The sequence below is a fragment of the Mauremys mutica genome, chromosome 3, assembly GCF_020497125.1.
Source record: "Mauremys mutica isolate MM-2020 ecotype Southern chromosome 3, ASM2049712v1, whole genome shotgun sequence".
Lineage (NCBI taxonomy): Eukaryota > Metazoa > Chordata > Testudines > Geoemydidae > Mauremys > Mauremys mutica.
The window spans coordinates 33,483,684-33,500,887 of NC_059074.1; the positions used below are offsets into that span (position 1 = coordinate 33,483,684).

At 40.1% G+C, this 17,204-nt stretch overlaps 1 protein-coding gene across 3 annotated transcripts in view; it reads left to right on the forward strand.

The window, feature by feature from the left end:
* MBOAT2 (membrane bound O-acyltransferase domain containing 2) overlaps nt 1-17,204 on the forward strand; it is a 195,476-nt gene that overhangs the window by 120,323 nt on the left and 57,949 nt on the right. For all 3 annotated transcript variants that reach the window (XM_045010158.1, XM_045010160.1, XM_045010159.1), the window contains 2 exons: nt 3,767-3,822; nt 15,800-15,854. In XM_045010158.1, the coding sequence (XP_044866093.1) occupies nt 3,767-3,822; nt 15,800-15,854 (111 nt within the window). The remainder of the gene's footprint in view (nt 1-3,766; nt 3,823-15,799; nt 15,855-17,204) is intronic.

The following is a 17,204-nucleotide window of genomic DNA, read 5'->3' on the forward strand; positions in this document are numbered from 1 at the left end:
ACTTGTAAGTCGGTGGAATGTTCCATCAGAAAAACATAGAGGTAGATAGCACGTCTTTTATTTCAAGAAATAGTACTAAAACAAAAAATGAAAAGAAGTTATCATAAGCAGGACAGGAAACAAAACTTTGCAGGTTGGGCTCCACCCTAGTCCAATTATTCTGGATGTGGAACCTGATCTTCTCAAAGGCATCCTCCTCTTCTTAAGCAACCAATTTATAGAATGTCCATGAGCATTTGTGGAAGCTGAATTGAGACCCCTTGTTCACCAGCGAGTGCCTCGGTGCTCTGTCATGTGAATTTTACAGACTAAGAAATAAGATTTTTGGGGTGCTAAAGCAAAGGATCTGTCTCAGCGTTGAGAGTGGCAAAGACAAAGACTGGTTTCAGAGTAGCAGCCGTGTTAGTCTGTATCCGCAAAAAAAAACAGGAGTACTTGTGGCACCTTAAAGACTAACAAATTTATTTTAGCATGAGCTTTCGTGAGCTCTGTATGTATAAATATTTACATAAATAAATAACTTTACATGTTCTCTGTATGTATAAATATCTCCTGTCTGTGTGTTCCATTCTATGCATCCGAAGAAGTGAGCTTTAGCTCACGAAAGCTCATGCTAAAATAAATTTGTTAGTCTTTAAGGTGCCACAAGTACTCCTGTTTTTTTTAAAGACAAAGACTGTTTCTTGGGAGGAAAGATTGAGATTGTTACAGCGTTCTTCCTCCTTATCAGATCTGTGATATCCTGTTGGTGTCTGTTTTGCATAGAATCTTCTGCCATATCAATGGTTGTGGGTATCACAGAAGATGAGAATGAGAGGGACTTGTATTTTGCAAGACATGGCTGAAAGAATTCTTAGTAGAAGACTGATTTAAATGTTAATCATTATGAGGGGAAGTAGAAATAGAAAGATGATGAAGAATGGGATCTAGTAATATATCTATGGAGCTTTTGCAGAGGGCTACTGCTAGAGTCATCCAATTTAAGGCAGAGAAGGGACCAGTATATCATATAGAAACTGTTGAGTTAGTTTCCAAAGAAGCAGAGTCTCACAATAATAGGTGTTTTTTCCCCGTAAAGTCCCAGCTCCTGGTGAGAGGTGATTATATGATAATCTTAGTTTACTTTTTTTAAGACTGAAAGCTTCTAGCTCTCATGACTGTGGAGAAAAGTTTTAAAATGTGAATTCTAAAGGCTCACAAACTTTAAGGCAAATGTAAAATTTATTATATTTCAGATCTTATTATTTTAAAGCCAGGTGTATAACTTTGGGGGATCTGACTTGTGTTATGAATGCTCGGGGTTGGCAATAATGAGATTCAAGTACGGGCAAAAAACATACCTAAGCCATTGGTTAGATGCAGTCCCATAATTTTTTTCTGGTCATCAATTATTTAGTCTCCAAAGCAGATGTTGATGTTACTTGGTACAACTAATAAGAGTCTCAAATAGAGTGTGAAATGTGATAGAACAGAATAGGCCATATTTATTCCACATTTGGAAAAAATCAGTGAATTTATATCAGAAATTAATTTAGGCCCAGTATATTTGGTTGAAACAAGTAGAAATTCCACTTATAGTTGGACATAGGCCCAGATTGTATTGTAGTCTGTATCTTTTAAAAATACATAATTAATAGAAGGGAATTGCCCAGTCCAATTATTTCTTCCAGCTTTTACTTAACTCAGGTGGTGCTTTCCTGTTCCTATTCAATTATTGTATTTTGTCACTTGGAGGCCAGGGACTTTAACCAATTGCTCATATTCCTGTTCTGTAAACTGTTACCTTTTGTGTGTGTCTCTCTGTGTGTGTGAATTTCCAACCCTGTTCTAGCTGCACAGACTTGTAAAAAAAGTAATAGAAAATTCATACACAGTAAACACTTTGACCTACTAAAACACAAAAATTACTGGCAGGGCTACACAGTGATGGATAGGGCCAATAAACTGCAGACTAAGCTGCCTCAAACAGAGGCACAATTCTGTAAAAAGTGGAACAGGCAGTTGCAGGAAAATACTCATATATATTGCAACATTAATTTGACATGTGGTTTACCTTCCAGACTCTTAGTTGTTGGGGATTGGTGGCATAATCATGTAGGCATCTAGCTACCATGTGATGAGCATACTAGAAATGCTCAGTAGCTATTTAATACCAACAGAATACACTAAGAAAAATACTACAGTTCAGGACACACAACAGAGATTTAAAAAATACTACAAGCTGGGCATAATGTAGAAGCTGAGTAGGTTACTTTATTACTAAGATTGCGACTGTATACTAAGTCTTAAGTCACCATGACCTAAGCATCAGTTAACTTCACATTCCTACTACTCTTTGAAAGGGCATTCCTGGGCATATAACAGCTAAAAGTCAAATAATTCAAGTATATAAATAGAAGGAATAATCACCAGTAGTGCTTTAACTCTGAATTTCCTGGGTTTGTAATGTTTGGTTTAGTGACAGCTGCAACATCTCTGTAACTTGCTCTTTTAAACCTGTAACGGTATGTCTACACTGCAGTCCAAGATGCGTTTGCGGAAGCCTGTGCTGCTACACTGCTATTTTTGGCTGTGCTAATGTGAATAAAGCTAGTATGGGCATGTGTACTAATGCTGCAGTTACACCTTGAACTGCAGTATGGACATACCCTAAGTTATCAATATGTACTTTCAACCTTAATTCTATGTCAATGTAGTTTTTTTTGTCTTGGAATAAATAAAAGGATAAATAACCAAAGTAAAAACAAAACAAAAATAGTAAGGGTAAGGTCAAGAACAGCATAGTTTAAGTCACATGCCTGCAATATGACTTCAGAAATCACATCAGTGTGAACTATAGCAAACTTCTTTAGTAATGTGATCATCTGTGAAAGTGTAGAACTAGCTGTTGTAAACTGAGAAGTATGTATATTAATACATACTTCTGCCTTTTGGTAATAATTTTCTAAACATTAGATACCCATACAAATGAAAGGTGGTTTATTAAGTTAAAAGTTCCAGCTGCTTGTATTTTCTTTCGAATATGGGAGAAAAAGCTTTACAACTAGTCAATATTATGTATTTACAGTAAAATCTTTATACAGAAAAATTAAATGTACCAAGATATCCATAAATAGTTCTCTGCTTCATCTCTTGTTACTTTTTTATTACATCCAAATAAATTACTTCAATTTTTCAAAGTTAGTTACGTACTATTAAAAAAGATGTTTTTGTTGTGAATATGTGGCCAAATTAATTCTTGAGATTTGCTGTCCTGGGTTTTGATTTCAGCTGAGCTTCTTAAGTGAGTTATAGCCATATATTCACTTCAGGGATTGCTATTGTCCTATGCATACTGCTGCTGTTGCTAATTTATAACAAAGAAATAGTCTTCTGTGCCCTTCGCCACTTAACTCTTCCATCTTAAAATAAATAAACCCGCCCACCCCCCATGAATTTATATTTTCTTTAGTTAAATTTCTGGAAATTTTCTCTTATTTATTTAAACATTTAGGACCCAATTCAGCAAAATATATGCATTGCTTTACCAAACTATTTAAATCCTGGACAGTTCTAGATCTTGGCTCTTCGGTGGACTGACCTGCTGTATGTAAGGAATATTTTCTACTCACTATGTAAACATAAGACCAAGATCTAAGCTCCAGCGGTTAGACATTTTGTCCTCTTCCAGTGGGGATTGCTAGTTTAACCTATTCCCAATTTTAAATGTGAAATTAAAACATGGATATTCTTATTTAAAATATCTTTATTTTTTCCCTTGTAACAGCCCAATGATGATAATTACACAGAAGATCACTAGTCTGGCTTATGAGATTCATGATGGTAAGACTTTTTGAACTGCATTCTTTTACTTTAATTCTTTACAATGTATTTTTTATAATTTCCCTTCAGTTTAATTCAGAAAATTAAACCATGCGTTTATGCTGTGAATTTTATTATCCCACTACACATTTTTGGGGGGGAGAGAGGGCTGGTGGGAGAAATTTGTTTTGGTAACTCAATTGTTGGTTCTTTAAATATTTGATAAGGGACCAATTCAGCAAAAACCATGGTAGCTTGCACAGAATGCAAGCTCTGAAAACAAGTCTTATTGTTCAGAAGATACCACATCACCAAAAGATTGGATATAATATGAACAGAACTATAATATGTCAATTGTATATTACAAACAAGTTTAGGCATGAACAGAGGCTCCATAGTTGTATATATATGTCTTAAATGGCTAGAGAAAAGTTGACAGGAGGTGAATTGTCCCAGTGTGTGACAATATATAGAAGTGATTCTTAAGGGTGGGACGGAAAGAAATGATTGGTATCAGGTTATTTTATGAGCTAGTTTGATTTCTTGGTCACTCTGAGAAGTAAGAATGATAGTGTGGACCATGAAAAAGACTGACAATGTGCCTTCCATTCAAACTACTTTAATCAATTTTAAAATGCTTAGAGACAAGATTTAATATTGAAAGGATGACTTCTGGGATTATAGCCACAAATGGCTGGGGTAAACTACCTTTTCCACTGAAACAGGTTTAAGAAACTTACCTGTTCCATTGAAACAGTTTAAGAAACTTCTGATCCACTGTTTTTAAAAACCTTTAAAATGAACTGAAATTGTGGCTAGACAATCCTCTGTTATTTCAGCTGTTGTGCATTATATTGTTTGTGTAGCACTGAAGTATGCTTGAATAAGCTCTGTGATTGTTTCTCCTTGGGGACATTCATGAAAATGTGATGTATATCTCATGAGACTAGTCCAGTGAGAGAATTTTTAAATAAATGCATTTGTTGTAAAATAATTGGGGTTTGTTTTGCAAATTATGTCAAATTTTCCAACTGTCTATAATGGTGTTCTCCAGTCTCTGTTATCTGGCTCCATTTTAATTTAATTTAATTGAATTGAATTGTAGAATATCAGGCTACAGGAATTAAATGTTATTGCTTCAACCCCCTAGATTTGCATGTCTCTTTACATGCATAAGGATGGGCCTCTACTCTAAGTATCTTGCAGTCTATATTGAACACAGCTAATGTTGACAATGTAGGAGGGAGAGGAAAGAATGACAATGACTGACTGGGCCTATCTCCAGTGAGTTCTGTATTTATACCTTATCGGTGCAAAGCACAAGGACTTTGCCCCTCCCATTCACTTAGTCCTAACTGCTGTCATACCTATGACTATTTCACTTCAAAGTCTCTCAGATTTCAGAGACTAATTCAAAGAGATGACTGTGTAAACTATTCTTACATCTATTACAGCCCTAACAATGAGTCAGTACCTTTTTAAAATATCTGTTTTAAAGATTACAGTTTCAATTCCAAAATTCCACAAATTCGTTTTAGAAAATTCAAGTTAAGATATTCACTGGAATTCCTCTGCATCTTAAACCCTGCTGTGTCACCCTGTCAGTGACTTTCTCTCACTCTGTCTTTGGCCTCTCTTTGCTCAAAAACAGCAAAGGTAAATTTTTAAATGGTCCCCACTGTAGCAGTATCGTGTTTTTACTGGTGTGTAGAGATTAGCTTGTCACACTTTCCTCTTCACCTTGCCTCTAAATTTTAAAATTTATAAAATAGTCAAACATTTGCTCCAGGATGAGATCTGACACAGAATATCTCAACTCACTAAACTTTCTTTCAGTACCATGTTTTTATTGTGGAAAAGAGAAGTTGAGCTCTATTCAAAGTATGTACAATAGATCGGAGAGGGTGGTGATTAGTTGGACTCTTTCAGAGGAAAATACATTCAAAATTATAGATTTCACAAACTATAATCATGATTACTAAACACCCAGGGTTTGGGAGTCACTTATTACTCTAAAGAACTCGTTGTGATCCAGGGACCCCTTGTTGCCAACTGGCTGAGGGCACAGTGGATGCATAGGGTTTTACAGGGATCTCTTGGATTGTATATTTGCATAATAGTTCACTGAACGGTGGCATGTGAAGTCTCTACTGAGAGCCAGTAGCCCTCTGGTTGCAAAATGTATGTATGGATAATATTTAGGAAGTTATGTATCCATACTGAAAATTGTGTTCTTAACGTTTTGGAATTAAGGCAGGCCACCGGAGGTGACATACTTTGGAAATGTTCCAAAGGAGATAACAGGCATTGTATGCCTGACAATGTATGCCTGTTTGTGTACTTAGCCAGGGGATAAATAAGAGATTGCAAAATGTACAAGAGAGGAAATCTATGGGAATAAATAAACAGCAGAAGGGTGGTCTGTTTATGAATAAAGACAAGGGATTGTTCCGGAATATCTCGGCATGCAGAACACCACATGGAATCCTTCAGTTAGGATGCAGGCTAATATTGTGCTTGTCTCAGAAAATAAGGGTCATAGCCTGCCTAGCTGCAAAGCTCTGCAAGGACTTCCGGTGAGCAATACTTGGTTAGAGATGAGAGTGTCTTGTTAATTAAGTCTAGGCTCTAGAATGTCCGTTATGATCTTATTTTATATGTAACCATTTGTTTCCAATATGTTCACTTGCTATAGTTAGAATCTGTATGCTTTGCTAAAAAAAAAATCTGTGATTTCACTATAAACATATCTAAGTGTTGTGTGTTAAGTGAAGCTGTGATCTGAGGTGGAACTGGTAAGCTGGAATGTGCTATTTCTTTGGAAGCAGCAAATCTGTGAATACTGCAAGTGTCTCATGGACCAGGGGCTGGATGCTTCAGGGACATGCTCAAAGGGCTTGAGGTTTGGAGCGTGCCACTCGTTAATTTGTAGAATGACAGTGGGTCCTGTGAGGCCTACAGGGAAGTGCATGTGTTGCCTGTAGCTAGTGGAGTTGGGGAGCTGACCCCAGGCAGATACAGACAAGGCTTCCTCATGCTAAGGGCAGGTGGTAGCGAGGTGTCTCACAACCCTGGGTACCCCAGGAAGCCTCACACTCATCATCTTAGTATTAGGGTTAGTAGCAAGTGAAAGTCTTATTTACTAACTTTATCTTTCTAAAGAAATGAGCTGTTTTGAATTCATTTGCATAATGCACAAATGGTGGGGTACATTATACAATGAACAGGGGGTGCTGATTAAGTGTGATGGCGAGCATGAAAACTTCTCATTGACTGTTCATTAAGGTGTACAGTTATTTGCAGTTAAATAAAACTTCTCATTGACTGTTCATTAAGGTGTACAGTTATTTGCAGTTAAATAAGTAATGTAGAAATATCTGGTGAATACGTATCACAATTATGGGGCTAGCTGCACCTTTGTCCCCTTTCTGGTCTCAGGTGAAATGTTGTGATTCTTCTGCTCTTATATTGGGACTTGAATACACTATTGAGTAATATTAATCAACTGCTTATTGTGGCAGAATACACCCTGGTGTTCACACCCTACACACTTTTGTAGTTATATATGTATGTATGTATAATAAGGTATGCCTTGTAAGGTATAATTTGAAAACTCATACTTTGCTAGCCAGTATTGTTCTGATTAAATATGTGTGGCAACACTTCCCCGGTATGATGATATTAATGCAAGTTCCAAATCCACAGCCCTGCCCAGGCAGAAGTCAGGTCTGTCCTAAACAGAGGAAGGAATTTGTGCTTGCCTTACTTTGCATTTAAGCAGTAAACAGAGTCATAAAGTGGCGGGGCTGGGGTGAGAGGGCAAAGGAAATTCAAACAGGTGAAAAAACCAGCAGGGAATATCCTTTCGCATAGACTTTCTGTCTCCTGTGTCTCAGCTGGAAATGTTTTTCAAGAGTGGGACTGGAACTATAAAAAGGAGGGACAAACACCAGGTATCTGCCCCACCCTCATCCATCACATTCACTATACCTGAAGAGACAAAGGAAACAGCCTTTGGACTCTTGGGAGAAATCCTCCTGACCTAAAGAGTTTGGTCATTAAAACTGCTGAAAGCACATGGTGAGAAAACTTTGCTATGAATCTAATGTAGTTTAAGTTAGGCATCAGTAAGTGTTTTATCTTTACTTTCCTTGTAACCATTTCTGATTTTTATGCTTCATTACTTGTACTCACTTAAAATCTCTCCCTTTGTAGTTAATAAACTTGTTTTATGGTTTTATCGAATCCAGTGGGTTCAAGATGAAGTGGCTCCGTAACTCCATTTGGAGTAGCAAGTTGTATGCATATTATTCCCGTAAAGGAATAACAGACTCAGTATATTTGTGCTGTCCAAGTTTCTGAGGGAAAATCTGGGATTGGGAGTGTGTTGGGGGTGATTCTGAGGTAGTCTTTAAAGCTGGTAAGAATCTGCACAGCTGCAGCACACACAGACAAAGTTGGCAGTGACTTACATGCGGGAAGCTGTTTGTGAGCAGTCTAGGCTCATGGCTACCGCAGCAAAGTTACAGGGCAGGGGTGACACAGCTACTCATTAGTTTGCACCTGGTATGTCACACTTATCACCCTGCAGATGCAACTGGGTTTGGGGCACCTGCGTTTCCTCCTTGTAGGTACCTGTGAACAGTGATACTGGCCAATAATTTTCTTCAAACAAAGTATTTTTATGTAGTAGTTGTAACAATGCACTAGAGGGAAAAGGATTTTAAAACAAGTAACGTTAACGCTCATCTGATCTGATGCTTCACTACAATATAAGTTAGATAGGCTTTTCTTTTAAGTTATCAGAACAGAACAGAACCAGCTTCTCCTAATGAATCCAGAGCCTCCTATTTCTCTCCCAGCTTCTTGGAGAAGTCGTCATGATAGAACTTTGAATTCTGGGTTTTTGTCTTGAAATCCTGTTCCTTGCCACCCAGAACCAAGGTGTCAGGCTCTGGCCATCTGGTAGTATCCTGGGGATATGTCTTCCTGGCCACATTCCAATCAAGCAGAGTTCTGTACTAGAACAGTACAAGTGCAGCTGCTGGAAGCACTGTGTGAATGTGAAAGCAGCAAAGAATCCTGTGGCACCTTATAGACTAACAGACGTTTTGCAGCATGAGCTTTCGTGGGTGAATACCCACTTCGTCGGATGCAAGAGTGGAAATTTCCAGGGGCAGGTAAATATAAGCAAGCAAGAAGCAAGCTAGAGATAACGAGGTTAGGTCAATCAGGGAGGATGAGGCCCTGTTCTAGCAGTTGAGGTGTGAAAACCAAGGGAGGAGAAACTGGTTTATGATGTCCATCCGTTAGCATTGTGTGAATGTGAGTTCCAAAACACTGCATTGACCTATATGAATTGGTAGGTGACTTCCAGATTGGAAATAAAGAATAGGTAGATGGCAAGAGAATATGGTCCCAAGGAATTGTGGGAAGACATTGGCGAATTGACAATATTTGAGTAGCACTAGCCACTCTCTCTTAGAGTGCCATATTAGTGGATGGCAAATTGTGTTAGCTCAAGCTTTAGCCTATGTCACCTCTCAGGGCAGCCAACTTGAGTTAAAAGCACCACCACCACTGAACTGGAGTTGAAGGGTTTTTGTGTGTCAACAGGACTTGAGTTATAACTCAAGTTACCTCTGCAGTGAAGACAAGCTCTTTGGGATTCTCAGTCTGGATCTGTCAGTCTGCCACATCTTGTTCAAACTGCTTTCATTGTTCCCCACCACCACCAGGGACATCAAGTTAGAACCACTCGGGCTACCCATTCTAGCGTTATCTCTGAACAACCCTTCAGTGTAAGTTATATGATTATTAGAAAAGGCCTCTTTCCCTAGGTAGTTAGGCTCTCCTATCCTGTCATACCCTGAGGGTGAAATATCCATTCCCACATACAGTACAGAAACATCACACCAGTGACAGAGCCAGATACCATATTGATAATTATTAAAGAACATTGCTACATTTGTTACAATCTATATTTGCATTTTCTGTGGGCCTAGTGTGCATTCTTTTAAAATGAAGACTGTTCTAATTTTGTAGGGGCATATTCTAACCTGGCTCCCATTCTATGCTTCTCTGACTTCAGTAGTATTGCACGTATTGTAAATTAGCATAGAACTTTGCACATTATGATTAAATCTTAAACTTCATTCTGTTGCATCTTTGGTATGACACACTTCCACACTTAGGGAGGGAGAGGTCAGTGGTTTGAGCATTGCCCTGCTAAACCCAGGGTTGTGAGTTCAATCCTGGAGGGGGCCACTTAGGGATCTGGGGCAAAAATCAGTACTTGGTCCTGCTAGTGAAGGCAGGGGGCTGGACTCAATGACCTTTCAAGGTCCCTTCCAGTTCTAGGAGATTGATACATCTCCAATTATTATTTATTTATTTATTACTTCCTTATTTAAAAGTTTGAGTACCTTAGGAAACTGTGTTCCCGTTCATACTTATTCTTTGCTGCTTGAGGAAGACTTAGATGAACCCTGTGGTGGGTTTTTGTGTGCTTAGGAAGAAAAGGGCAGCGCAGCCTTGAGGGCAGAGTTTGTGTGTGGGAACACAGGTGACTGTAGAAATGGACTGACACCACAAACACAAAAATAGGAAATCTGGCTTGTACAGTGGCACAGACCTGAGTTATATGAAATGACTTATTTTGGTAATATACAAAACAATCAATACATTGAATAAATGAATTTCAATTGCCTTTTTTTGTACCAAAAGGCCCATTATGAGGGAGATAGAAGAATGTTTTCATTTTAATAAGGTGGCTACAAAAAATGGCAGACATTTGATTTTTTAAAAAGCATCTCCTGTGTAAAGTAAATGGCAGAATGGAAGATTAAAGCTCTTTAGGGGCGAGTGTTAGATCTAAGAGAATAATAGGTAACAAAATCTGGAAATGAATAAGTAACAGACTGGGCTGAGTGAGAGACTGTGAGTGGATATGTGGGTGGCTAGCTGCATAGGTGGATGAATGTTAGCATGGGTTAAAGTTGATTCTTCTTCATGCCAAAATGTTTCTCATTTTGCAGTGTAATTTTATATGATACATCAAACATATGTAAAAAACATTGTTCTCTCTCTCTCTCTGCTCCTAAAATGAAAACAAACACATATCATGCCATTGACATTAAGGTTTTTATAAGTTGGGAACCCTGGATATTGGCAAAGCACTCCTTAGTGTGGATGCAGCCATACTGGTGAAGCTGTGCTTTGTACCAATGTCATAAAATCACTTCCACAAGTGAAATAAGCTGTTTGCACAGTGCCTAGCAGAATGGGGTCCTGGTCTATGACTTCACTGCTTGCCAACTTCAAGAAAAGTGCTGCAAGCAACTTTGACCTCTGTACGTGGCCTTCATTGATTTCATGAAATTCATCAGCAGTGAGGTTCTGTGGAGAATTCTTAAATTTGGATGCCTGCCAAAATTTGTTGCCATCCTCTGACTCCTCCACGACAACATGTCTGTGATGGTCGCCAGCAATGGATCCGAAATGGACCCCTTCCTACTATAGGCAGGAGTTAAGCAAGGCTGTATCATCGCTCCAACCCTTTTCTCCATCTTCCTTGCTATCACCCTCCTCCTTATGGCTGACAAGCTCCCCTCCGTACTTGACATTCAATACAGAATGGACAGCAAGCTCTTCAACCTCATTTGTCTCCTATCCACGATAAAGACTATCACTAAATCAGTCATTTAACTCCAACTTGTGGATGACTCTGCCGTGTGTGTCCACTCAGAAGAAGATATTCAAAAAATAGTTGACATTTTCTCTGAGGCCTACAACCAACTCGGCCTCATACTCAACAACAAGAAAATTAAAGTACTCCACCAACAGGCTTCAGATCACCAGGATCCTGCTCCTGTAATTCAGATCAATAAAGAGACCCTGGAAAATGTCAAGCACTTCCTTTACCTCAGCAGCTCTCTGTCACAGACAGCTGACATTGACTAAGTTGGTCAAGAATCACACCTCTTCATACCACTGACTGACATAGCTATACTGGCAGAAGTCTGTAGTGTAGACATGGCCTAACAAAACTGGGTGTACAGGAGCACAGCGGCAGAGAAGTGTATTGTTGACAAATAAAAAGTAATGCACATGGGAAAGAACATAAGAATGGCCAGACTGGATCAGACCAAAGGTCTGTCCAGCCCAGTATCCTGTCTATCGACAGTGGCCAATGCCAGCTGCCCCAGAGGGAGTGAACCTAACAGGTAATGATCAAGTGATCTCTCTCCTGCCATCCGTCTCCACACTCTGACAAACAGAGGCTAGGGACACGATTCCTTACCCATCCTGGCTAATAGCCATTAATGGACTTAACCTCCATGAATTTATCTAGTTCTCTTTTAAACCCTGTTATAGTCCTAGCCTTCACAACCTCCTCAGGCAAGGAGTTCCACAGGTTGACTGTGTGCTGTGTGAAGAAGAACTTCCTTTTATTTGTTTTAAACCTGATGCCCATTAATTTAATTTAGTGGCCTCTATATTATATTATGGGAACAAGTAAATAACTTTTCCTTATTCACTTCCTTCACACCACTCATGATTTTATATATCTCTATCATATCCCCCCTTAGTCTCCTCTTTTCCAAGCTGAAAAGTCCTAGCCTCTTTAATCCCTCCTCATATGGGACCCATTCCAAACCCCTAATCATTTTAGTTGCCCTAATTATGGAGTGGTGGTTGGATAAACACCAGTGCAGAGATACAGAGATACTCCAGTGGTGTGTACATAGGGTAACCAGGCCTTTCTATTTACCCTCTATCATAATACAGGATAGGAAGGAATGTGCAATGAAAGTGAAAAGCAGTGGATCAAAAGCTGGTAGACAAATATTTTTCAGTACAATGCAGTGCCTGTTAAACTGTGCAACTCATTGCTATATGACATCATTGAGGCACAGAGTTTATAGAAATTTGAGAATGGATTAGACATTTATATAGGTAACAGCCATATTTACCAATTCTGGACAGTCTAATCATGGCATCTTCTAAAGATGAGTTGCACAATAAAAACTATGGAGACAGCTCAAGGAAAAATAAAACAAATCCTAAACATAGTACAGTTCACATTGGTTGGTAGCTACTGGAAATTTGACTAGCTGCCCACTCAAATTGTGGTACATAGTACCATATCAGACATATTTATAGCAATAGTTCTGGCAGTCATTATTAATCCTCATAAACTTAAGTTCTGAAGAATGTTTCTTTCCATAATTGGTATAAATAATTCCCTCCTATTTTCATTTATCTTGAGTCTTTCTTCACCCTTTTCTTTTCCCAACTGCGAACACTCTTTGTGTTTAGTAAAAGAACTCCAGCACATCCTTCAAAAGCTTAAAATACCTTTAGCACTAGTTTAGCGTGTCTTAAAACCCAGGAATCCTATATGTAGCCCTCCGTCCATTCACTTGCTTTCTAAAATATAGGTTTTTTAAAAAAAATTCAAGACCATAATGAAAATTTAAGAAATTACGTTTTGTTGTCCAAGTCTACTATATATTACATCTCTTTTGTTCATGGAGCATCATGACAAGATGAGTTCCCATTTAATAAATGTCAGCTCATTCACAACAAAAAGTAGCAGCTGTTTTCCCATGACTGTGTTTCTCAAATGCATCTGCTCTCTTTCAGTTTGTTTGGCTGTAAATAAGTCAGTGAATCTAAATTATTTTTTAGTAATTTGACACTTCCTCCTCCTGGAACCAAGGGATTATTTGCTTTCTTTTAATGCTTCTTGATCTATAATTTATTTTGTAACTCTCATGCAACTTTTGCTGTATCAATGACAATATTTTGGTTAATGCCTTAGTATCACTTTCAAAAGAGTAACTTCATGATTACAATACATGCCTGTGCTATTTTATTCAACTGACATCTGTGTTCTGTTTGCCTTTGTTGCTGCCAATGCCATAGTGACAACAAAAACTGTTATCTCTGGTCTCTTCTTTTGGACTATAATGTATAATATTTTACAAACAGTAAGGATTTGAGTTTACAATAAACTCCCGATTATCTGCATAACAAGGGCAGTGGTGGATTAAGGTTTCCTGGGGCCCTGGACCAGAGCAAGTGGGTAGGGCTCCTCCTCACCCCTTCCGCCTGCGGTCCCACCCCTTTTTGCTCCTTCCCTGGGGCCCACCCTGTTCCAGCCAGGGTCCCTCTATTCTGCCCTTATTGTGGCCCCCGCAACCTATTTGCTCCTTTCTGTCCCCCCCACTGCGGCCCCAAGACTGGAGAAGCTCTGTCCCCGCACCATGGCCCTTCGGCCACAACCGGGAGTGAGAGCTCCTCCAGTCCCGAGGCCGCAGCAGGGAGTGAGAGCTCCTTCAGTCCTGGTATTGCAGAGGGGGTCTGGGTACTGGGACTCTCCCCTGGCACCTCCTGCGCTTCTGCAGGAGACCAGGGTTGGGGTGCTGGGGCTTCTCCCACCACCCCGTGGCTTCTGCTGGGGATGAGCCACATGGCTTCTGACGGGGTTAGGGGTGCTGGGGACTTTCCCCACCCTGCCTACCCAGCACTGCTGCTGGGGAGTGGGGTTGGAGTGTGAGGGCTTCCCCTACCTCACCCGGCACTACTGCCAGGGAGTGGAGGCTTCCCCCTGTCCTGTCCGCCTGGCACTGCTGCCAGGGATTTCCCCTGCCCCATCCTGTCCACCCAGTGCTGCTGCTGGGGAGCAGGGTCGGGACATCGGGGCTTCTCCTGCCCTGCCTGCCTGCCAGGCAGCCAGTGCCTCGAGCTTCCACTGCCTGGTGTCAGATTTTTTCCGGGCCCCCCAGTTGGCTGGGGCCTCTGGGCACAGGCCTCATCAGCCCAGTGGCTAATCCACTAATTAGGTGGGTGGCTGTTCATTCTCTTGTGTGCAGCTGCCCAGGTGCGCACCTTAGAGGGAATTGCAGCAAGGTGTGCATCAGATAGTTGTGTTTGGTATTTTGACTTGTTTATATTCATTGTGGAAAAAAGTGATGCTGTCTCCATGGCTGACTCTGCCCAGCAACTAATGATGCTGCCTCCATGGCTGATTTTGCCCGGCGACTAGTGATGGTATCTCTGTCCCTCTCCCCCAGCCAAAGGGAGTTGTGGGGGGCAGAGCCTGCAGCAGACATCGGGCAGCGTGTCTGCATGCATCTCTCCTCCATAGACTGCAGTGGGGAGTTCTTGGGCTGCAGATGGCCCACGGGCCAGGACTTTGAGACTCTTGCTTTAGAAAGTACACCCTAAAGAGGGGACCATTGTTACTGATTACTTGTTCCCAGAGTCTCAAGATCAAAAGCTCAAGCTGTAATAAAGGAAAGACTAACCTATACGTAGGTTGACTAATTCTGAGCTAAGGCTGTTATGAACTTGTAACCACAGAAAAACTCCGTTATGAGGGTTGAAGGACTCACTCATACCAGAGTCCTTTTTGGAGTTGGGAGGGGTGGTGATCTCTGGTAAACTTATTAGCATGAGTATACATTTTTTTATTGTTTTTAATATCTTTACTCTGTAATGTTTTCACCTTAAGAATAAAGGTGCTTGCTTAGAAAGAGCTGCATGGTAACTTGTAACTGCAGGCAATTACAGCTGATGATAGCCCTTAGAGAGAAAGCGAAGTGCAGTTGTTGGCCTGTTTAGGAAGTCTTGCTTGCTGGGATATCACAGTGTGGGCAGGAAACTGTGCCGCCTGGTAAACTCCCAGTCAGGAGGCTGAGGAACGTGAGTCTCTGCCTAAGAGAGCAGGGGTGCTGGAACAGGTTTTATAGTGGGAGTGCAGATGATGGAAACAATGGAAACCATGTATGTGGTGTTTGTTATTACTACTTCAAGCAGCACTCTAGTTTCAGCACCACTTCAAAAGAGGGGATGGCTGAGCAGCTGAGAGCATGTAGTGGGTGCCCTCAAGGGACCACAGGGTGGGTGCCCTGAACTGTGACACAAGGAATCCCCATTATCTCTGGCAAATAAATGGTTAACTAGTGCTTATTTCTTCCCTCTTCTACAGGAATGTTTCGAAAAGAAGAAGAATTGACCCCATCACAGAGATGCTTGGCTGTAAGGTAGGCTTTCCTATGCTTATGAGTATAGTTTCTGTTTTGAATGCTTTGCATGGATTATGAAGACTTTGTAGTTCTAATGCAGTTGATACATAAGATGTCCAGTTATCTAGCTGGGTCTGGTTTAGACTGCATGTACAGTATATTTGTAATTTAATTTCATGTGGGTTTTTTTGCCCTTGAAAGATAACTACTGAAATAGACTTTACATTTTACTTGCAAGGCTTTTACTAAAACAGACAATTTCTTATTAAAGTTTTTTTCTTGACAATGAAGAATAAAAGTATGTACTCTATTTAGTAAGTGATTAGTAACTGCATAGTACACGTGAGTTACAGCCATCAAAGAAACAAAATACTTTTCTCCGATTTCTCTTTTACGACTTTTAGTTTGATTCTTTCCCTCCTTTCTTTATTTGGAAGACTTGTTAATAGATGTCAGTACCCTAGTTTATGCCACAGTGTCTGTCCAATCAAAGAGTACATAAGTGCTTTGGGATTACTCTATTTGACATTGTAGTTATATAGCTTTTGAAGGCTTTAAGTATCCAACATCTGAAATCTAGACCATTTTTGTGGTGGACAGATCAGATAATTGGAGAATTTCTGCTCTTCAGAAATAACTTTCTTTTTAGTACCTATTATTTCAGAAATCTTAATGGCATGAAGATAATTGGACTAAAAAAAAACCCAGCACCTTCATATTTTAATTTCAAATTTCTTACTATTTCTCTCACACATGAAATGAGAGAAGAGAAATCCTCTTGTTGTAGCATTGTGGGATGATGAGTCTTGAAACCCTAAAAGGAAGGAGGGCATTCTGTTGCAGCATATTCATGCTGACCACATTTGTCATAAGAATGGAGTACAAAACTTCAAGTACTTGCACATGTCCATTCCATTATAAGTGTGTACACGCCCTCAGCTCAGTTGCTGAAAATTTTTCCCTCAGTGGTAGCTTTTGGGGTGGCCTGGGGGCCTTCTCATACTACGCACTCATAGCGCCAGTTTAAAGGGCCCAGCTGACCCCACACCTCCTCTGTTCCTTTTTACCATCCATGACGGTCACTGGAACTGTGCTTCTTGCTACGGCAAGCTTTCTCAGTGGGCTTCATTTTTCAGATAATTTTTATAGTTAGTAGTTGTAAATAGTTAATTAGTCTTCGTTAGTATAGTTTGTGTTTCTCCATTTGTTAGCAGAATTTCGTCTGTACCTGGTGCCAAGGCATGCCTCAGTCACCAGGATTCAAGCCTTGTGCATCCTGTAACAAAGCAACCTGCTCTCTAGTTGCCTAAAGTGCTTGGATGAGGCTCACGTCAGGGATCATTGTCAGATTTGCAGAGACTTTAAGCC